General features: G+C 36.5%; 1 protein-coding gene across 5 annotated transcripts in view; it reads left to right on the forward strand.

Annotated features, from left to right (window-relative positions):
* The window catches only part of RAPGEF6 (Rap guanine nucleotide exchange factor 6), a gene marked incomplete at both ends in the record, with an annotated part of 241,187 nt that overhangs the window by 177,349 nt on the left and 39,377 nt on the right, over positions 1 to 24,461 (forward strand). For 3 of the 5 annotated variants that reach the window (XM_079703304.1, XM_079703307.1, XM_079703305.1), the window contains 3 exons: positions 6,931 to 7,171; positions 14,892 to 15,049; positions 22,325 to 22,565. In XM_079703304.1, the coding sequence (XP_079559430.1) occupies positions 6,931 to 7,171; positions 14,892 to 15,049; positions 22,325 to 22,565 (640 nt within the window). Of the gene's footprint in view, positions 1 to 6,930; positions 7,172 to 14,891; positions 15,050 to 17,992; positions 18,008 to 22,324; positions 22,566 to 24,461 lie in introns of all 5 variants that reach the window. The other 2 variants (XM_079703308.1, XM_079703306.1) reach the window with 1 other exon arrangement.

Raw genomic sequence — 24,461 nt, forward strand, 5'->3', positions numbered from 1 at the left:
AAACATAGAGGTAGTATAATGTAGTGGTTACCAACATGGACCCTGGGAGACAAAATTGATCTGAAGGCTGCAAGAGGAAGAGAAACCACAACCTCTGAACTCTTTGGATGGTGAGAAGCAGTTGCCCAACAGAACCCTAGATTGGATGTTGCAGAGTGTGGGAGTTACGTGGTGCTACAGAAGGTGGCCTGTACCCTCAAGACCTCCTTCCTTGCCCCAGCCAGAGTGTAATCAGCCAACATTCTCCCCATGCAAAAAACACCAAAGAGTATTTCAAAGAAATATTAGTAGAAAATTTGTTGAAATGGAGCATTTTAGTCTAGATGTGGTACCTGGAATAAAGTCCCAGTAACTCTGGCATTATCATGAAGCAAAGTTGAGTGGTTAGGTCATCCTGCATGGAATTCACAGTCAGAACACCTACAAAAAGACAAGCTGTGACCAGAAAACAGATTTGTTTAGATGATACTGGGTACTTGGTCATTTTGTGTTAATTAGAACTGACAGCAAGGGATCACCAGTTATAAGAGAGCCAGGATTTTTGAGGGGTGATGGTAAAGAACCTAGTAAGTGAGCTTACAGATTTTGGAGAAAATAGTTAATCTGAGGAGGAGAAGAAAACCATTTCTGGAACTCTGCACAGAAAGATTCAAAAATTAATTCCTTAAAACAAGAACAGGATATTTGGAAAATAGCCAGTCACTGAGAAAAATACCTCTTGGGGTTATTTTAAATATGCAAAGACATATTTTAGTAGAAAAGACAGAAACATACAGTAGAAGGAATAGGTAACTTGAGAAAATCAACTTTATAGAGCAAAAAAAGACAAAATGCAATTGAGCACTATTCCAAGAGATCTAAAAGAAAAAGTGAAGAAGAAAGTATTTAGGAAACAGTGGCAGAGGCCATTCCAGAATGAAAGAAAGATGTGACTCCCAATTCAAAGGACCACCTATATAATCTGAGCAAAATTAGTTTAAAAAACTTGTCTTCTGTTTCTAGTATTGACTGAGAACAGCTAAAGGAGCTGGCTAGTGAAGAGCTGCCTGCCATTGAACAGAGAAGTTAGACCTTAAAGAGGTAAACTGGAGCCATATCTGCCATGGAGCATTTACCAGTACAGAAAAAGCAACTGAGAGACTGAGCTTTTTTTTGGCAATAGGCTCCCAGGAAAAGGTGAAAGAGTTGGAATCCTGCACCTGTTAAAAGCACAAACTCTGGATGTGTCAAATCCCTTACCACTCATCCTGAGACTGTACCCCGCCAAAGGATGTTTTTTTCCCCAGGGCTATTTTCCCATCCATAGAATGTAGCTGAGAGAAGGAGCTGCTGAGAGAAGGTTTGTAGTGTAGAGCCTACCAAAGGCCAGAACACTCTATCATAACAACATTTGTTCCTGATTGAGAACTTGAGTATCTAACTCTGAAGAGAATGTGGACTGTACTCTAGACAACTCAGAAGAACCTCAAGTTTTGACCTGGCCCTAGGTCTCCAGTACCTGGCAAAAGAAAATAGAAATCCTCTTTAGAAGATGCTAGCAGCAGCCTATTATTTGTAAAAAATAAGTTTCCAAATATGGAGTCAAACAATCAAACTTTGTGAGACCCTCTGAAAAATCATTTTAAGCCACAACCAACAGAAACAGAACCGTAGGAGCTCCAGAATATCAAACACAGACTTTAAGGTGCTATTTGATATGTCCTTATGTCCCTGAAGATAAAAAGCAAATTAAGGATTCTAGTTCCAGTTAAGATGGAGTAAACACATGCTACCCTTCATTTCCCACTGAACTCAACAATAAAACTTAAACAAAAATCATGATCCATCTGTTTGAGAACTCAGAGAATTCAAAGTACCACCACCAGAAGTGAATTTACCATTTTTTTTCACTCCAGTATCCCCTGGACTGGACTCAAGGCAACATGAAACCTGGATGTGAATATTATGGTGCAGACCTAGAAGGACCCTGAAGCAGCCTGACTTAAGGAATGGGAAAGGAAACTCCTAAAGCTCAGACAGAGGGGGATTCCCACAGATTTTTTTTTTCACTCTTGTTTTCTCCATATTCTCAGGCCCCAGCCTCCAAGCAATCCAGTGGCATTGAGTGACAAAATGTTCCTCACCCTTTAGTGAAGCAGTGGCTCCAAGACAACAAAGCCAGTGTCACTGCTTTTTTTCCCCACTCTCTCTATCCCCCTCTGCTTGACCCCTAAGGCACTGCAGTGGACAGTTACCCTCTAGAGGTCCAAAAAAGGAGGCCTAAGGAACTAGAAAGTACCAGGTTGATAACTAAGATGGAGAAAACAACCCCATAAAATTGTTTATGAAATCCTGGGCTCACCCCCATCCTGTAGGTGCATGAATCTGATCCTATTTAGCATATCATAGACTTTGAGAACTGGCCCAAGTAGACCTCTACTCAGGTCCCAGACTGACCACTAGGTGGTACAAAGTGGACAGATCTGTATAGCACTGCAGAGGCTTTGAAAATTGAACACTGGAACCACAATCCGCAGAAGGATAAACAAAAATACTAGCATTTCCCATAGGATGCAAATACGACTCACAGCAATTTTAACTGTAACAAGGATTCGTCACAGTTTTCTTTGTATTTATTTTGTATGGGGTTTGCTCAGCATTTGAATTTGTGCATTGTTGTTTGCTTATCAGTTTTCAAAATTTCATGGCCATTATTAATTACTACTGCCCCTTTTTCTTTCCCTCCCATGTGGGAAATCAGTTACTTATATGTTAGAAGATTTGCATCCCATCTATCTCTTACATTCTGTTCTATTCTTTCCAATTTTTTCTTTCTTTCAGTTTGGGTATTTTGTAATGACCTGTGTTTAAGAAAGTAATCCTGTTTTCTGCTGTATCCAGTCTGCTGATAAATGCATGCACTGAATTTAATTTTAGCTATTTTTCAGTTCTGGAATATCCACTTGAATCTCCAGTTCTCGTTGCACTTCTTCATCTTTTTCTTCATTTTTTCATCCATTTTATCTCTTTTCCTCTATGTTCTTTAATATATTTATAATGGTTATTATAAAGTCCTTGTACGTTAACTGTAACATTTGGATTATCTTTTATTCTGTTTTTCCCTCTGGCTATTTTCTTTGTGAGTCTTAAAATTTTTATTGTATGCTGTACTTTGTATAAGGAACCTTAGTAGTGAAATTAGTATTTTCTCACAGATAGGATTTGCCATTTCCTCTGTTTAATCACATAGGGTAAGGAGAATTGAGCTGGGTCAGGCTGGGTTGCAGAATTACTTAGACTGTGTCCATTGGGTTTCAAGTTGAGAGACTTGTCATGTGCATGATGTAGGCCCCTCCTCTAATGGAACTTTGTCTCTAACCACTGAGAGATTGTGGGAAATTTCACTCTGCTTATTCAACCTTGTCCTCCTACCTCCTCCCCCACCTCCAATCCCTTGATTCAGAATCTGGTACCTTTCTGTCTCCTTTTTTTGTAAGTTTTTCCCTTCAGAGATTTTGAGCTTAGCTCTTTAGCCTCCCACCCCGAGCAGATAAATCTGTTGTGTGTTTGTTGGAAGTCTCTCTCTGTTGTGTGACTTTGTCTCCTGAGTACTATGAGATTCTAAGAAATTTCCAGCCTCATGCCTTGTCTTACTAATAGAGATATCTCATGAAGAAAAGTGACACTGCTTTGGTGCCTCTCTGTATTCCAATTTTCTTGGCAGTACTTGCAGCCATCAAAACTTCTCTTTCCTCTAGTAGAGTCCTTCTACCTGAGCCTCACCTTCTGTTTATATTTAGATCAGCAAATGTCCCCAGAGAAGAAAACAACTGGCAATCTCAGTTTGCCCTCTTCCTGCTCTGGAGTTTTTATTCATCCATTCGTCTTACTTTTCACAACTTCCTAACATCTTTAAAAATCCCACCACTCAGATAATTTTATTATTAGCATTTTAATTGTTTAATAAAAGTAATGCATGCATGTTTTGCAAATTACAATACTAAAGAAAGACACTCAGTGGGACCACATTGTGTACAATATTCTATACCTTTCCACAGCAGTTCATACAGGTTTACTTCTTGTGTAATTGTTATTGCATCGAATTCCATCACACTATTATCATAATCTATTGATCTGATGTCATATTGATGGATGTTTTAGGTTGTTTATAGTTTTTGCTATTTACAATGATGTAATAATCCTTTGTACTTACCTTTTATGTTTATATAGATATAGCTATAAGATAAATTCCTCACAGTGGAATTACTTTTATAGTTACTGCGGTTTTACTTTCTAAAAGTTTCCCCATCTATGTACGCTTCATTCATCAATGTATAAGAATGCCTCTGCAGTGGGTATAATCAACTTTACAGTTTCTGATATACAGTCTTTAATAATGAAGGAAGTTGAGCACTTTTTTTTATGTGCGAACATTTCTTCTTTATGAACAGTCTTCATTTGTCCATTTTCATGTTGTGTTATTCATCTTTTATTGATTTGTTTGAATGCCTTATAAATAAATAACAGTATCTCTTGGTGTTAAGGGTTGCAAATTTTTTCCCCAGGTGTCTTTTTTTTTTTTTTTTTTTTTTTTTGCGGTACGCAGGCCTCTCACTGTTGTGGCCTCTCCCACTGTGGAGCACAGGCTCTGGACGCGCAGGCTCAGTGGCCATGGCTCACGGGCCCAGCCGCTCCGCGGCATGTGGGACCTTCCCGGACCGGGGCATGAACCCGTGTCCCCGGCATCGGCAGGTGGACTCTCAACCACTGAGCCACCAGGGAATCCCCCCAGTTGTCTTTTGACTTTCCTTGTTTGTTCATTTGTTTTGGGCTGTGTGTGTAAATACATATACACACATACATATATATAGAGAGAGAAATCTTTAATCTTTGTGTAGTCAAATTTATTAAACATTTCTTTTATTAATTCTTGGACAGCTTCATTTTTGTTTCATATATTATATCTGATATTGATGTTTAATGGTATTATAATTATATTTGCTTACCGACATTAATTTTTGTCCCTCACTATTTTTTTTTTAGTTTAACACAATCATTTCTTTATCTACAAATCACAAGTTCTGCAGATTTTTACTTATATACACAAGTCCAGTGAAGATATAAACTACTTTTTACACTCTTGAGTCACCTTACATACACACTGCAGCCAGGGATATCTGCTGCCCAGAGATTTCCTGTTGCTCTTAACAGAAAATTCAGACACCTTACCCCATAGCATTATTAAGCCCTTTCTCTACCTTGTTTTTCAGTCGTCTTCATTTTCTTGAATTTTCCTTCTACCACAGGTACTTTAAACTTGAGATTTCCTCTACCTAGAATTAATCCTTCTTCTCCCTTTGCCTAGTTAAAATCAACTCACTCCGGGCTTCCCTGGTGGCGCAGTGGTTGAGAGTCCGCCTGCCGATGAAGGGGATACGGGTTCGTGCCCCGGTCCGGGAAGATCCCACATGCCTCAGAGCGGCTAGGCCCGTGAGCCGTGGACGCTAAGCCTGCGCGTCCGGAGCCTGTTGCTCCGCAACGGGAGAGGCCACAACAGTGAGAGGCCCGCATACCGCAAAAAAAAAAAAAAAAAAAAAAATCAACTCACTTTACTGATCTCTTCTTAACACAGTGACTTAATGAAGGACAATTTTCCCTTTCTTGCTCTCTTAACTAGTTCCTCGCGTTATGTTCTCTCCATACCATGTATCTTTGACTGACTATGTTTCACAACAGGAGGAATCTGCAAACATCTAGCATAGTGCTTGACGTGTTCATAGGTCAGTAAATATTTTTTGATTAGATGAGTATCTTGATTTTAGCTCAAAAAAGCATTTTTATTTTTACCACGTGGCTTAAAACAGTGAAAATTTTTAAGATGACTGAAAAGAATTTACTATATTTTAATCAAGCAAGGTAGCTTTGAAAGGTGACTCCCAAAGATTTCCATTATCTTGAAGACAGAAACTGTGCTTTTCTTTTTTGTGTGTGTGTGTGTGGTACACGGGCCTCTCACTGTTGTGGCCTCTCCCGTTGCGGAGCACAGGCTCCAGACGCGCAGGCTCAGCGGCCATGGCTCACGGGCCCAGCCGCTCCGCGGCATGTGGGATCTTCCCAGACCAGGGCACGAACCCGTGTCCCCTGCATCGGCAGGCGGACTCCCAACCACTGCGCCACCAGGGAAGCCCAGAAACTGTGCTTTTCATAAGCTTGCCTGGATCTAGGCAAAGAGATTGCTGGAAAGGCAAATGCCCCACTGTGCTTGCACTTTCCTTAAGGATGAAGTATAACTCACCAGACTTAGGATTGATAGAAAGTTATCTACAAATGCTTGGTTTTTTACTTCAGACCACTGTAGTGAATGCTTAGTGGCTTTCACTCTACAGAATTAAGTCTCACAGATGTTACTTTGAGGAAATTGTCATATATTACAAAATTTAGTACTATTTGTTTCTGGTAAAAGCAGATCCAGCAGAGCTCTTCCCATTTTGTTGATGGCTAAATTTTACAAAACAGGGCCTGACTTATAGTACTTATATCTAATCTCAAATGATGAGGGATAACATATAAATAATAGAATCTAAATATCTATTTCTGTAAAATCTGGGTTGATTAGCAATTATATTATACTGCTTATTACCTAAATAGGAACCTTGGGCTTTTGAAACATGCTGGCAATCTGCCTGCTTCATTTCTTTTTTCCCTAGTGAATTTCTTTTATCACTATTGGACAACATCATAAGTACAGTCAGGTATAAAAGCTGAAAAATGGATATAGCTGATTAATAAAGGGTGAGTATAAATTTCGTAATGAAATGAGTTTTAATGGATGAGGCTGTGAAAGGCCCAGTGATAGAAAGCAACTATGTTTATTTTTTAAATTTGTTGTGGATAAAAAAACTTTCTAATGAGAAGAAAAGAAATGACAGTTTTATTTATTTACTTCCACAGTGTTCAAAGAGTTACTTACTAGGACCGAACGAGAGAAATCTGGTGTTCCTCATATTCCCAAAATTGCTGAAAAAAAAAGTAATCGCCACTCAATCCAGGATGTACCAGGAGATATTGAACAGACATCACAGGAGAAAGGAAACAAGAAAATAAAAGCAAATACTGTTTCAGGTGGAAGAAACAAAATCAGGAAAATTTTGGATAAAACACGATTTAGTATCTTGCCTCCAAAACTGTTTAGGTAGGTAACAGCAATCTTAGACATGTAGGCATTTTCCTATTGACTGTAAAGATTTTTGTGGGAGAAGGGAAGTTTTGGGTCAGTTTTGTTTTTTATACAACTATTGCATCATAAAATCTATAAGCAATCCATAAATAAGTAAGAGTAAATTCTAAATGTCTCCTCATCACTTCCAAGAAGTTACCGTTGTTAGATTATGTATTCTTCCATTAGCCTTGTTTTGAATTTTAGAAAAGATTGCTTGTTTTATTCTATGAAATCTATTTTTGTATATTTTTGGTCCAGTATCAGTCCCTTGATCTACAAATTTGAATACCTTAAAACTTGGGACATATTCACTGATACTATTTTTTTGCCTTTTTTAAAAAATTATTTTATTTATTTTTGGCTGCATTGGGTCTTTGTTGCTGTGTGTGGGCTTTCTCTAGTTGTGACGAGCGGGGGCTACTCTTTGTTGCAGTGCGTGGGCTTCTCATTGCGGTGGCTTCTCTTGTTGTGGAGCACGGGCTCTAGGCATGCGGGCTTCAGTAGTTGTGGCATGCGGGCTCAGTAGTTGTGGCTCATGGGCTCTAGAGTGCACTCTCAGTAGTTGTGGTGCACGGGCTTAGTTGCTCCGTGGCATGTGGGATCTTCCCGGACCAGGGCTCGAACCCATATCTCCTGCATTGGCTGGTGGATTCTTAACCACTGTGCCACCAGGGAAGCCCTGTTTTTTTGCCTTTTAAATCATCTTTCTCTTATTGCGCTATTTATTCCCTCCTGAATTCTAAAGCTGACCTTTTTAATCAAATTTATTTCTATTTTCAAAATGAAATGTCACCAAAACTGAGTAAAACTTCAGGAAATTAAATGTAAATTAAGGCCTGTAAAATGCTGATAAAATGAATACAGGGTCATGACTTGGAATTACTCTAGTATATATTATATCTGTGTATATTTTATATTATCTACTTTCTAAAGTAATCACAAACGTTCTAATCAAATACAGTACTTAGCACATAGTAGTCACTCAGTATTTGTTGAATTAAGATGGTGGATCAGTGGGGGAAAAAAAAAAAGAAAGCATATTCAAAGAAAGTACTTAATTTGGGGCTCCTGAGAGTTTTTGGCACTGTTCCAGATGATAATTATAGAGCTGGAAAGAGGTAAGTTCCTGCCTTTAAGGAATTCATAGCAGGAACCCTTTATTCTTCACACATTTATTATAAAATAGGCACAATATCCAGAGACAGAAATACTGAAAGTAGAACAAGTTTCTTGCCCTGCATGAGTTGATCATCTAAAAGGGAAAACTAGGCAAGTGGTCCATTACAGGGTGATAAATGTTTTGATGTGTACAAAGGCAGGAGCAAGCTTGGTAGGTTTGAGTAGACTGTGTTTCTCAGTGCACACCTAAAGATGAAGCATGATAGATAAGTAAGTGAAGGATTTTGAATATTATGCTAAAGATATGGACTTCATGTCATAATAGGGAGCCATCAAAGGCATATGATGTGGTAAGATCTTTTAGGAAGATCTCTCTTTTAGCTGTGTTAGTGATTTGGGGTTGAAGGTGGAGCACAATGTAGCAGTAATAGCAAGGCAATTAATTAGAAGGCAACTTGGAACAAGGTGGATGTCAGCTCTCATCTTTTAATTAAAGATCTCAAGAATTTCCTAATCAGAAAATGCTCTTCTTCATGAGTTTTTATTTTCAATTCAGGGAAACACGTTTGTTCTTCATTAATTTGGGGCTCACAGAGGATTGAAACATCCTGAGCTGTATTCATAAAGTCTCCCGTTTCTAGAAAGTTTATTACTCATTCCTTTTTGAGTGAACTGTTCTCCTTGAGGTTTATAAAATATCATAACTTTAAAATAGCAAGATTCTTTTAATATAGAGCATACTGTAGTACGACAACATCATGGCAAACACTGTAAGAATAGGCTTGTTCTCACAAATGAGAATTGAATAAGGAAAATATTAGAGGGACCAGCTCACACTGAAGAGATTGGGGACAGTTTTGGATGACAGGAAGGCTGCGTGAAGGCATTGAGGAAGAGAGAAAGGAATGGAGGACCAGAAGGCAGAAAAGAGTTCACAAGGGGAGTTCCTCAGGAGGTAATTCTCTTGAGTTCCATTTCCAGAAAACCTTGGGTGTTTGGTCTGGAATACACGATCTCCTTTAACAGGGTCTCATTTTGAACACATTGTGGCACAGTTGTGACATGTGTCATGAAAAGCCAGAGAACACTGTGATTGCAACTCACTTTAGGTTGTTCGTGTCACATTTCACCCAGCTATATTCAAGTGTCGGGCATCTAAATCAATATCTCATCTCTATAATGTTTCCCTCAGGAAGTGAAAATTGGTTACTCCAGTTGGATTCTATCTTTGCTTGCAGCAGGAGGCAGGAAATTGAGGTAGCCAGGAGCAATTAAATTTTCAAGCATTATTTCTTTATATTAGGACTTCCCAAAATGAAAGATCTAATAAAAATTGTTTTACTTAAACTCAGAGGGATTTTTTTGTTGTTGTTGTTAGCAAGCATTTATTGTCTCCTTTGTGCCAGCAGGAGTCTGTTAGCTGTGAATACAAATATGAATAAAATGCTGCCCTTTGGGAGTTAATATTAAACTGGTTATCTCTTCTAAACATAATGCTAATAATTTTATAAATTATATTTTATATAAATACCCCCCAAAACAAATTATATTACTGTTTTCTACTGGACCCTATTTCGCAGAGAGAACGAATTTGTCATTTTACAGTTCAGGCTGGCTACTTTGCATTTTTGACAATGTGTGTTATTTCTTGGCACTAAATCATTACAAATAAATTCACACAATCCCTTTTGCTACACACACACACACACACACACACACACACACACACACACACACACACACATCACTAGAAGTTCAGTAGAAAAACAGGCAAAGAACATGAATCAGATGTTCTGAATCAATAATAATCAAGGATAAGGAATTCCCTGGCCGTTCAGTGGTTAGGACTCAGTGGTTTCACTGCCCTGGGCCCAGATTCAATCCCTGGATGGGGAGCTAAGATCCCGCAAGCTGTGCAGCAAGGCCAAAAATTAAAATAATAATAATAATCAAGGATACACAGTTTTAAATGGAATATTGTTTGTTTCACCACAGGTTGTTAGAATAGTCAGTTTCTGAATTGATAACACAGGAGGGATAATAAGCTCAGATTGCTGTGGGAACATAAAATGATGCAACCTTTCTATAAAGCATTTGGGCATTTTTTTTAAGAGCTTTAAAAATGTTCATATTTTTGATTCAGTAATTCAGTTTCTGATAATAATTGGATGAAGATTTATATACAGATGTTCTTAGTAATATTATTCATAATAAAACAAAATTGGAAAACCCTAAATGTCCAATTGCAAAAGACTGCTTAAATAAATTGTGCTATTTACCATGAAATAACTAGAAGGAAGAAGGTTGATTGTGGTTTTCTCTAAGTAGCTTTATAGGTAAATTTTCCATTTCTTGCTTGCTTGCTTGTTTTTTGTTTTTTTTTAATTTTTTGGTTTGAATATTTTTTAATTGAGAAATTTTTTTTTTTTTTTTTTTTTGCGGTACGCGGGCCTCTCACTGTTGTGGACTCTCCCGTTGCGGAGCAACAGGCTCTGGACACGCAGGCTCAGTGGCCATGGCTCACAGGCCCAGCCGCTCTGCGGCATGTGGGATCTTCCCGGACCGGGGCACAAACCCATGTGCCCTGCATTGGCAGGTGGACTCTCAACCACTGCACCACCAGGGAACCCTGAGAAAAATTTTTTATGAGTTTAATTCCACAATTTCTCGATGGCTCCTATGTGTCAGGACTCTTTGGAAGGGGTGCTTGGCTCTGCCTTTTGCAGCACCCACTTTAAGAGTACAGCATGAGTTGTCATAGAAATACTGTAAGAGAGAATGTCCACATCTGTGAGAGGAGTAAAGAAAATGAATGTAAGGAAGGAACAAATAGTTGAGATAAGAATAGGTAATTCCCCAAATCCCTAACCATGACATAATTTTAAAATGAAAGAATACTCCTGAAAATAAGAAGTGAAAAAAAAAAACTAATTGATTTTGAATAACATCTGTAAATTAAGACATAGCAATGTGGATTTTCTTGACCTGGAAATATTTCACAATTCAGGAAATCTGAATCATAGCTTTTGTTTTCTTTCATCATAGATTGTCTAAGTATATAATTCATTGTAACAGCCCCAGAAGTAGACTGCCTTGTTTGCTTATTAGGAATTATTTTTTTTTCTTTATATTTCTTGTCAGCATTCTTTCCTTGTTTGCTTTTAATATTGGGATTATTTTTTATTTGCATATTGATGATATTTATGCAGCCTTTTTAGTTTCATGTAATGAAACTAAAATATACTTTTATTCTAAGTAGATTCAGTATCAGGAATTATTGAGGAATTTTTCAAAACTATCTTGTTTCTGTTAGTGCATCACTTTGTTAGGAGACTGTTTTGGTAAGAAATGACATAATTATTTGCAAATAGGCTTTATAAATTCAGCTTCCAAGCAAGCATGGATATTTTGTCAATTAGATTATTTCATTAATGTCATAGCAGGGGTTGTACATAACATTAGTATAGTTTTCATTTATATATGTTCTCACCTTAATTACCATGAATTTGTAACCAGCTTTATATTATTTTAACTGTGCAGTGTCATAGCTATTGCTGATTAAAAAGCAGAGGTAATGCTAAATAACATCAGTAAGAGAGGTAAAGACATTTAGTATTTCATGCACTTCTGAGTCTCTATAGTAAATTCCAGATTATTGCAAGTGACAGCCAATTCTCTTTAACATTGTTAAGGTTGTTTCAACTTTGGTTATTAGTAGGACCACATAATCTTTTTAACAGTTTGCTTCCTTGGATTTATTTACCTGACTCTCTGTGTCCAAAAACTAACTGGCAGGTTTGTTTTCAAAAATAAAAGAAAGACTTGCATTTTTAAAAATCTTTATTTTTTATGTAATATGAATTGTTGCCAGAATACTTACAAAGCTATAAATAAATATGTGTGAAAGCCCCCCTCCTTTTTTTCTCTTACCTAATCTTAAAACATTTAGCACTGACCTTTAGGAATACACACCTAATTATAAGGAACCGGGACTTCCCTGGCAGTCCAGTGGTTAAGACTTCGCCTTCCAATGCAGGGAGTGCGGGTTCGGTCCCTGGTCGGGGAATTAAGATCCCCCATGCCTCTCGGCCAAAACACCAAAACATAAAACAGAAGCAATATTGTAACAAATTCAATAAAGACTTTAAAAATGGTCCACATCAAAAAAATCTTTAAAATAAATTATAAGGAACGAACTTAGCATAAATAAAAATTTCTTGTCAAATAAAATATTCCCTTTGCTTTATCTATAAGATTAGACTGCATTTTCTCCCCCAGGAAAACGTTTCCTCTTTCTGTAGTGCCTTTACCTGTTGTACCCACCCTGCCCCCCCTCTGTTTCTCAGTGTGAATTGTGTAAAATCCTTCCTAGGTATTTATTATTCTATTTTTTTAATATACATAAATTTATTTTATTTTTGGTTGCGTTGGGTCTTCGTTGCTGCACGTGGGCTTTCTCTAGTTGCGGCGAGCGGGGCTACTCCTTGTTGCGGTGTACAGGCTTCTCATTGCAGTGGCTTCTCTTGTTGTGGAGCACAGGCTGTAGGCACGCGGACTTCAGTATTTGTGGCTCACGGGCTCTAGAGTGCATGCTCAGTAGTTGTGGTGCACGGGCTTAGTTGCTCCACAGAATGTGGGATCTTCCCAGACCAGGGCTGGAGCCATGTCCCCTGCATTGGCAGGCAGATTCTTAACCACTGTGCCACCAGCGAAGTCCCTGTATTATTCTATTTTAATTTCAGTAAAAGTACTACTATCTTCTTAAAAGTAGGAATCCTGTTTTCCTCTGTGCCAAAATGCTCACCTACATTACCTAATTTAATCTTTGCCATAGTCCTGGGGGATCGATAGTATTATTCACAATTTTGGAGGTAACCAAGGTTCAGAAACAGAAAGAAATTTCCCTGAGGTCACACAGCTAATAACCCAGGTCTGTCTGACATAGCTTGCTCTTGACACACTTATCTTTGCTTTCTTCCATGTCTTCATGCTTCTCCCTGACTTTTCTCTCTCTGTCTTGTCCTGGCTCTCATCCTTGTCTGGCTCCTAACTGTCCTTTAGCTGTTTATTTAACAGTCCTCTAAACTCCATCTTACATAGTTTCCTAATCTGCCTGCATCTTATTTTTAACTCCTAACATATTCAGGAAGTATCCCATATCACTCAGACCTTATTAATCCATCCCAAGATAATAGGTAAGTATTCTGTGAAAACTGTTTGTATATGTAGCAAATACTGGGTAGAATGCTACACTGAAAAAAATATAGATGGGAATTAATATTAACCTAAAGCATTGGTTTTAACCAGTTAAAACCAATGCTTAGAACTCAGTGGTATTTTGGTTGTTGATGCTGATGGAAGTCTTCGTTGCTGTCCTATGTTTGTATAGGACTGTTTTGCTTATCCCATGTTTTATAGAACTTTTGGGGATATCTAAACCTTAAGTGACAGGGTTACATTTATTTGTTGTTATTTTTTCTCTTAAATGGTTTTAGAATTGCCTATTTAACACCTCTAAAATATTTTAAAGAAAATATTATATTTGCTTAAATATGGCCACTTAATTGATACTTGTTTTTGAAACCTTTACAGGCAGTTAACTTTCGATGACTTGCTTTCTGCGTTGGTTTTGATGTTCTCATCTAGGGAACAGCCAAACAACTAGACTTGAGAAATCACACAAGAAATAATATAACCTTAGAATAAACTAGACACTGTAAAATTCTTTTTCTTCTATTTTCATTTTTGGTCTTCTTTTTCCTTCTCCTTTCTGTTTGTCACATATTGTTCTTGTTGTTTGTTGCTATTTTCTATGTCGTCTTCCTTTTTTCTTTTCTCTGTACTTGCTGGTTTGAGCAGTTCCCAAGTTACTCATATGTTTAAAGACCTGTCTTATTTTGTCACTTGAACCTGGCCCCATTGTTTTCTACAACCTGCCATATTTTTGGCTTGGGTTCACACCCAACTCCATCCTTTGCCTAGAAGGTTGCCAAGCTTTTCGGTCAAGAGGATGAACCTTGCTGCAGCCCTGTGCATTGTTGGGTATATATATTAGTGTCTAATGAAACTGGCAGACCTCAAGGACTCCCCACTCAGGTTCATTTTCTCTACCAAAACCAGCAGAAACTAAATATGAAATACAAACATTACGATGTACATTCCACCCTTGAACAATGCAGGGGTTAATTCATGTAAAATTTATAGTTGGCCCTACATGTCTGTGGTTCCTCACATCTGTGGATTCAACCAACCACAGACCATGTACTGTAGTATTTACTCCTATTGAGAAATATCCGTGCATAAGTGGACCTGCTTAGTTCAACCTGTGTTGTTCAAGGGTCAACTGTAGTAGAATTACCTAGATGTGTAAGTTAAATTTTATTTGAGTGTAAGTGTTAAAAAACACTTTATTGCCATTTTCATTATTACACTTGTCCTATTTTTTAAATTGCTGTACTATTTTAAAATCATTACTTTGAATTGGTCCTATTATGCCTTAGTGCACAGAGAATAGAAATGTTTACTATTAAGACCCCTCAAATACTTTTAAGTGATATATTACATTCTTTTGAAGTGATGTAGGCCTGAGCCAATCACAGGACGACAGCATTGTGGGAACGAGACACTGTAGGCACAGTTTGGCCATAATGCCTATCCCTGGAACACTCTCATCCAGCAGCCCCGATCTCCTGCAGCCTACCACCAGCATGTTGGATTTTTCTAATCCCTCAGGTAATTTTTGTTTATTTTATTCAGCCATGTTGGTACCAGATAGATAAATAGGTGGTTGAGCCTTGTGCAACAAATACTGGATTTGCTTGCAGTCCTCTTTTCTCATCTCTATATTTTGACTTAATGCAAAAAAGCTAAAGAGAACATTATGTCTTTTTGTCTAAACTGGAGTGGTGGTACTTCCGTTATGAAAGAGAAGTACATTATCTGTTGGTAACCCTAATCAGAGCAATGGAATGAAAGCAGAGATACTTCTTCTCAGTCAAGAGACATGTTACCCAGAATGTGGAAGGGAATAAGACAGATTATTTTAGTCTGAGTTGTCTCACTTACCTTCCTCTGTGATGTACAGAAAAATGTGTTAGTAGTTTTCTAGAAACACTGATTTTTCTCTCCACCACCTGAAGCTAAAGTTGTTTTTGTTATATACAATATTGTTAATTAAAGTACTATATCATCTTTTTTCATTGGTGTTCAGACTTTCATTGTGGGACATCGTTTATTTTTCTGCATCTGTTCATACTCAGAGGCAGAAATTGTCATCTAACTATGGAACTTCAAAGGAACACTTTGAAGAATTATTTATATATCCACCATTTGAATGGATTTGAGATGGCTTTAAGTAAAAGACACATACAGTTAAAAACTGAAATATATACTTGGGTCCAATGAGAGGAGGGAAAAAAACACCTCTACAAAAATGTGTCCATTTGCTTAATCTTTTGTTAGGTTTTCTGTTACATGCAGCTAAGCCCATTTCTACTTGATAAAACTGTCAGAAGATTATAAGCCAAATTTCTTGCTGTGGTAAGTGAGAGCTTTCATAAACTCACCACTACTTATATCTCCAGTCTCAGGTTTCAACATTTTAACCAATCCATTATCCAAATTTTATAACAATATAAAAGGTTCTCTTATAAAATTAAAAAAAAAAACCTCTACAAAGATGGGCATAGTTGTGATTCAGCTTCAGTTTTGACGCTAAATCTCTATCAGCTAGTGGGAAAAGGGAAGAACTCAATTATATAAATCTCAATATTAGATAGGAAGAAGTATAAATGTAGTAGTAAAGTTTATGTTTTAATACAGCAACATAAATTTAAAATGTAAGGCATAACATAAAAGCACAGTAGAAAGTTGTTCTGCACATTGTTTCTTCCTTTTTATTTCAGTTGCTTCTTTCCCTCTTTAGAGAGATTCCTAAACCCAATAATCTGTCTTTGATACACCCTACCCTCTACGTGACTACTAGTGTTATTTCTAGAGTGAAGGTTTCGATGAGTCTTTACTTGGCTTAGAAATTTCTAGTGATTTCTGTTAGTTCCGGCTTCAGTCATGCGATAGAAACCACTCCATATGTTTAATATCAGAAATTGTTACCAAGTATAAAGTAAAGTGTTCTATGTAAAAAGGTAAAAAAGCAAGCACTAAGGCATCACAGGAAACTGCAAACTGGATTCAGCTTCTGGCACTTGAAAGAAATGCCACTACCAGGGTGAAGGAGTGTTGCATCAGTGATACTAGAGCCAAACACCCACAAGTAAGAACATAAAGCAGCAAGTCTCTTCTTCCTCTAACCTCACAGTCTACCTCTGGTGCCCTTTTTTGGCAGAACCTAAGAGGGAGACAGTTGGCAAAAAAGAAATGTGGTTTGCAGAGTCCCAGCCCCATTGTGGCAGGGCAGCATGGGTTTGGAGCCTAAAGACAATAACTTAATAACTGTTGGTATCCAATTTTTAAAGCATAATTATCAACCCCTTTTCTAGCCTCCTGTTCTGCCATTCTCCCCACTGTTACCTCTTCTGTCTTTCCTGAGTATGGCATGTACCTTCAGAACTCTCTTTGCCCATGTTGTCTGCCACCTTTGGTGTTTTCTCCCTGCATATCCCATGAAATGTTTCTTATTCCTCAATGCTGAACTCAGTTGTTACCTCATCTGGGAATCACAGGTCCCTCTGACGCAGAATCAGTATCTCTTTTTCCAGAAATCTCTAGCACATTTTCATTGTCTCTCTTACATTGCTTGTCATGTGGTAGCATGGGAATTTATTTCTGTGTCTGTGTGTGTGTGTTCCACAGCAGTACTTCTTACACTGTGTTCACAAAACATTTAAGCACTACAAAAGCACAAACTAAATATGCATCTATACTTTCGTAAGACAAGTATTTAGGGATATATGATTTATAGATTGATTGACTTATGATTATTGATTTATGGCTGTATTTTTGCCACTGGCATATTTAGAAGTGTGGCTGGGTTGCGGGGTGGGTAAGGGATGGGTAGAAGGGAGAGGAGAGAGAAGAAGTTGGGGATTTAGCTGGGGGAGCGAAAGGAAGAGAGTGGTTGGAATTACTAAAATTCAGAAACTGTAAGCCCCATGGCACTGAAATTCTTATCTCTGAAGAGGATGTACTACTCAACTTGATTTCAGATTGATTGCATAATTCTCTCAATGAAAACATGTTGAAAGGGCTGAAGATGCCCTTTTAAAATCTATTCAGAGAAGATCAGTCTGCAAAGCTCAGTATGTAGCCTTTGTCCATATGAGCAATATAAATGAACACACACAAGATAGGAATTTAACTTAAAATTATATTTTTAAACCCCCAAATGAGCAACTTTACAAAAGGCCTTCTGCCATACTGTTTGTATTTATGTTAAATAAAATATTTATTACCAATTAATTCCAAATTCAGCTCCGTAAATCATATATGGCAGCACTGAATTTTAGATTAGCTGTGTACATCACGTTTGTATTATTGTAGTACATGTGTCACATCAGCCAAGTTTGACTAACTTTTATCAGTCTACATCTCAGTTATATTTTTGCTGCATGTTTTAAATTGTTATTAGAAAGTAAGGACAAAGCTACAGAGCTGTTTAATAGTTTGCTTTTGATTGCTGACTTTTTTATGGTTTTGCTTTGTTTTTGCTGCCTACAGCTGTTGGTTTTTACTGTAAGTATCTTGAAGACTACGGTATTTTATTGCTTATGTTTGTGTGCAGTATTTTACTATATTTTTAAAAGTCAAATAATACAGAATTGAATGAAATAGGAAGCAGAACTTTTCTATACACTTACAAGGTTGCCAGTGTAAACTGGCGTGTATTCTTTCAGTCATTTTCTTTGAATATATATGTTTTTATACTCATAGAATTAGAGTATACATGCTATTCTGTAACTTGTGAAAAGTGTTTTCAGAATTTTTGGACTTAATGTGAGATGAGGACTAAAAGAAGAATTCAGAGTATAGCTAGAAGGATTTTAAAACTGAATTTTTTTTTTCTGAGTCTTCATATGGAACTTTTTGCTTACTCTTTTTTATTTAATAGCACAAACTTTTTATTTGACTTCGTTAATATTTAGTAAACTTCAGATTCTTTTTGCATTGCAAGTATTTTAACTAATTTTTAATTATAAAGGAACATATATTAAAGTTTTTATTTGCAGAGAGAGGATAAAATATAAAAGTCTCCGCTTTCCAGAATTAACAATTGTTCATTTACTCCTATATCCTTCCAGAAATTTCAGAGCACATAAAATGTGTGTATCGTTTCCTTCATGCCAAATGATATAATTTTTTTCCACTTAGCCCATTTCACTTAGTAATATACCATAAATACCTTTCTGTATCAGAATGTATTCTACCACAGTTTTTTGAACAGCTGATAGCATTGTTTAACCAGTCCCCTTTTAGTGGATGTTTGCAGTGTTGCCTAAACCTCTGTGTTTACATATCTTTACATGTTGTAGGTTTGCATTATTGATATATTTTTAATTTTGTCAAGAACTTTGTGGAAATTTGCTTTCTTGTTATATAAGTATCTATGAAATATTATCTGTTTTGCTTCTTGGCCTGCAGAACATGAAATATTTGCTGTTTGACCCTTTGTAGAATAAGTTTGCCAATCCTTAATCCATACCATTATACCACTACCCTGTGTTAGCTTTGTGAACTTTTCACTATGCAGATTGTCTTATTTACTTGATTATTGTGTGTCTTTCCTTGAACCACCACTTACTCTCTTGAATATAAGCAAATTTCTGCAAGCAGAGACTTTGTCAATCTCATTTATTACTTCATCTTCATCACCTAGAACACTAATGATGTATAACTGGCACTCCATAAATATTTGTACAGTGATTAACAATTTAAAGCAGAATGAAGAGGCAGTCTTCTGCTTTTGTTAAATGATCATCTTAAATACCTAAAAAGTTCTTCTATTTTTAGTGTAATCTCAGGGTCAAAACATGTATCCTTCACTTATCTCATTTTTTAATTTTATTTATGAGAGATAGTTAACACTCTAGAAATTTTGCCCTTGGGTTGGAAGTCCAGGTATCTGAATTTCAGTTCTTGAATTCATTTACCTATTATGTAAGAATTTTATTATGGAATATGAATCATAAGACTGATAAATGCTGTATTGCTTCAAGGTTCTTTTTAAATGTCTGTTTTGCTTACAGGATTATATTTTTATATGCATTCTAGCTTTGTGCCTAAAATTTGAAACGTTTAGATCATTTTTTCTTCTTGATTCAACTTTATTCTAACTTCATATTTACCATTGATCTAAACAATTAACATTTGAGTGTCTGCCATGTGCCAAGTATTATGTTTGGCATGTATGATGTTCTCCTGCTAACACACATGTTTGTAAAGAAAATATATGTGTTATACAGGTAGCAATTCTAAAATGGAAAAAGAGGTTTACATTGACACTGATATCTGTGTGGAGAAATTTTTTTCCTCCAGTGTCTCTGAAAATGTGCTGAAAATGTGCTCTGAAATGGTTTTCCAATTTGGCATTTATTATCTTGGTGAATTCACCAGGTTTGGGTTATGGAGTACCGTTTGGATAATTCCATTTGCAGATCTGTTCTAGAGCTACCCATTTATGATGCCTGAATCCCACTTACATGACTGTATGACAGTTTGTCCTTTGCATGTGAAACAAGTGGTTTTAACAGAGTATGAATTTAACAGAGTGTAACAGAGTACAGTGTTTAGCAGGATACACAAGATACAGACATCTGTTCCTTCCCAGATGTTATAGTATGTTAGCAGCAAGAGAAATGTATGCAGATTCCCCACCTGTCTTTGTGAACAAATTTCTCTGAAGAAATTAATAAAAGGGATCAGAACATCTCCCCATTCCTTCTAGGTCAGCCAGCTCTGCTGGCTGAGGCTCAGCCCCCAAAGACCTAGTAAACAAATCCAACTCTAGAGTCCTGGACAACTGAGACCTATTTTTGTGAAGAGGGTAGGAACAATACAGATAATAATAGTAGTTGTTTGACACCTTTTATTGAGTTAAAAGGGATAATGAAACTGTTCTGTCCAGTATCTTTCTTTTGGAAAACTGAAATTTCCAACTTCTTGTATTTTCTAGCTCAGAATAGAGAAGCATCTCGTTCGCATGGATTAAGACCCTACATTATGCCTTGTAGATTTAGAAACCTGACAGTGTCAGCAACATGCTGAGGATTGACTCATTTGCAAAGAAATAGGAACAAGAGGTGTTTGGTGACTCAGATCTTTGCATACCTTAAGAAAAGGCAGTTTGGTGCGTGCACCTTACGAAGGGGACCTGAGTAGAAGAAGTATTCTGCTTCCAATTTGACAGTAGACCCAGAACATTCAAGATATCTGTTGGCTAAGAATCCTTCTTCCTGGAATTGTATTTATGTATATTCAGTTGACTCTTCCAGTCCTGGGAATCAGTCTCTGTCTTTTTGTGTCCTCAGCCTCACCGCATACTTTATTCTGTGAAATTATTTCCTCCCGCATCTATTTCATTATTCTTCTCTTTCCTTTAGCTAGGATTATACCTCAGGTGGTTTTGAGACAAATTGTAATTTTTCTTTTCCTCTTAATCTTACAATGTATACAATGCTAAGAAGGAGGTAATGCTAGGCAAAGAATATACCACTACTTGAGCCACCAAAATATCCCCAGCCCACCCCCACTACACACATGACAAAAATATCCACAATAATACATTTTTCCTGATTTAAAATGAAAGAAATTTTTGTAACAATTTATTATCATAAGGAAAAATTTAACTTTTTCATGTTACATCTCTTTTCACTTAATTATTTTTAATTATGTAGTAAATTATGTAATAAAAAATGTAATTATATTAAAAAATTGGCCCACTGTTGTCATATTGATCATTATTCAGGAAGTTTTAGCCAATGCCATATAAGAAGTAAAAGAAATATGATAGAGTAAGAGGGAAAAATACCATTATTTTACATGTACATAATATATGAACATTTATCTTAAAGTAGGACTTATTTACTAATAGCAGAAATCACAAAGGCAAAGACTGAGATTTAACCACATGAATATTTAAATTTTTCCTGTGTTAAAGTATATAAATATAAAATCTGAGAAGACATTTGCCACTTTATAGTAGACTGTGTTGGTATTTAGTATAATTCAGTAGGAAAAAACATGAAGAATACCAAAAAGTATTTTTAAAAAGGAATAATAATGGTTCATTAAACCAGTGAGTCTCACCAGTAACCAAAAAAGTGAAACATAAAATAATGACACATTTTTGGAGGGCAGAAATGCAATAGGGCTTTCAAAATGGAAAAAAAAAGTTTTAATAAACAGTTTTGATAAGAGTGTGACTAAAATTGCTCTCTTTATACGCTAGGATGATAAAATATAACTGTCCTGGAGAACAGTTCAGAAGTATATTTCAAAAACCTTAACAATATGCATGCCCTCTAACTCAGCATTTCTCTTTTTTTGGATTTTCCCTGAGGAAATAATCAGCTTGCCTGCAAAGGTTTATCTACAGGGAGAGTTTGGGGTGGGGGGAATTATTTATCATACTGTTACTTATAATAAAGGAAAGTGATATGCAAGGTAAATGTCTGTGATTAAGGGTTTGGATCATTTCAAATTATAAAATACATATTGTGAAGTCCTGTGCCTCCATTAAAAAATGTTTTGTTGAAGAATATTTAATGGCATAAAAATGTTTATAATAAACAAAAATTTTGTGGCTTCCAAATCTTATGCATAGTATGACTCTAATCTTTTTCTTGGTGTTTTCCTGTGAACATATATTAATATTTTGTCATCTGAAAAGATACATTTATTTATTAATACATGTAGCAATGATTTCTCTTAACCTCCTGAAACAGAGATGTATATATTACTGTTTAGAGAGATCATTGTCTTCCAAATTGTTTTTTGAAGAGTTTAAAAGCCATTTTCTGGAAAATAACAGAACATATTTTTGTATTTATACAGATATCCCTGATCAAGTTATAAGAGTTTTCAAAGCAGATCAACAAAGTTGCTACATTATCATCTGTAAAGATACTACAGCTAAAGAAGTTGTTTGTCAAGCTATTCATGAATTTGGTTTGACTGGTGCATCTGACACATATTCTCTCTGTGAAGTTTCTGTTACTCCTGAGGGTGTCATAAAACAGAGGAGACTTCCGGACCAGTTCTCCAAATTAGCTGATAGAATTCAGCTCAATGGAAGGTGAATGTGCTTATTAATGAATGTACTTATTTCTACATGTGTTTTTGAAGATTCCATGCTAAAAGAGATACTTTAATTAGGAACATCATGTTTTTAGGTCCACTGAGTTCTCTCTGAAATTAACATGTATTTCTCTTTTGTTAGCTTTCTGTTGTCTCTGTAATTATATATAATAGAATCTTAGACTGTTAGCACTAATAAGTGCTACCCAAAAGTGGGAGAAAGAGAGGGAGGATAGTGTTCTAAAATATTTTAGCCCTCCTGCTAAAATGAAGACTTACAACCACTGGTGTAGTCCAATCCCTGTTTTTTAGAGGGGGAAACTAGATGATCCATATCTTTATATGTATGAGTGTATATATGTTAATTTATAAATCTGCTTTTTAAATGACCAGTATGTACTTTGGGCAGAAGAAGTCATAGTTTTCATAATTCTTTTTCTTAGTAGTTTTCCTTTTATGAATATACAGGAAAACTTTTTTTTTTTTTTTTTTTTTTTTTCCGGTACGCGGGCCTCTCACTGTTGTGGCCTCTCCCGTTGCGGAGCACAGGCTCCGGACGCGCAGGCTCAGCAGCCATGGCTCACGGGCCCAGCCGCTCCGCGGCATGTGGGATCCTCCCAGATCGGGGCACGAACCCACGTCCCCTGCATCGGCAGGCGGACTCTCAACCACTGTGCCACCAGGGAAGCCCCCAGGAAAACTTTTAAAAAATGTTTTTAATGTGCTCTGTAAATTATTTGATCAACTAGAAGATAGTTTTAGTACTACATTTGTTCTTTACTCTGGTGATTTTCTCTGACAATAATGCAATCTTTTTAGTGAGCCCAGATTCATACGTAGGATGAGATCCTTGGAAACCTTAAAATGACTATCCATCATGGTTGCTGTTAAGAAAGAGTGGGTTAACGCTGCTTTGCTGCCTTTACATAGTGGTTAAGAGCATGGACCCTGGAGCCAGACTGCCCAAATTCAAATCCCTGGTCTGGCTTTGTGACCTTGAGCAAGTGATTTAGTTTCTCTGTGCCTGAATTTTCTCATCATAAAGTGGGATGACAATAGTGGAACCTACCTCAGAGGAATGTTATGAGAATTAAATGAGTTAATAAGCATAACATACTTTAAATGTTAGATATAATTTTATTATCTATAATATGAGTTTCAACACTTATTTATGGTAATCTCTTAGGCATGTGCACAGTTTAAAGGCAGAAGAAAAAGAAATATAGTTCCTTGACAAACATAGATGGACACAAACTTAGGCTTAGATCAAGTTGTATGTTAGAAAAGAATGAAGTAAAAACTACATGTGATACAATACGTAACCTCTTCTGCGGCAACAGCCCTGTATATTTCCCAATTGTGAATTCTTTACTTAACCCATCTCTTAGCTTTTAAGTGCCATAAAATTGTTCATCTAAAAAGGTGAAAGGCAAATGAAGATCTTTTTTATGGTTACTTGTCAGTGCCATTTGCTGGAATGAGGTTTTGGATTTATCAAGGGAGAAATCAGTAGTGGAAGAGTTTCCCTTCTTTATGGGTTTTATTCTTCTTTGCTTCTCTCTGAAATTTAGAGTTAAGAAGGAAATGAGTGCAGCAACAACTTCTGAGTAGAGACGTGAACAGTCTTGATTCAGGAGTTTATTCATGCTGTCCATGAACAAGTATTTGTATAGTACCTATTATGTGTCCTATATCCTTATAGAGCCCTCACAAAGCTTTTGTTCTTAAGAATATACACGTGATTCTTCACATGTCATGTGAGTAGTTTCTTAAAATGATTAAGTTCACAGCATAATCAACATTATTTTTACACTTTAAAATAATAGATGTTAAATGGTGGAATAAGAGGAAAACTTCTTCAAAGTCTTCTCATTTAAAATATTAATTTTCCATT

The sequence above is a fragment of the Hyperoodon ampullatus genome (genome assembly GCF_949752795.1).
Source record: "Hyperoodon ampullatus genome assembly, chromosome: 4".
Taxonomy (NCBI): domain Eukaryota; kingdom Metazoa; phylum Chordata; class Mammalia; order Artiodactyla; family Ziphiidae; genus Hyperoodon; species Hyperoodon ampullatus.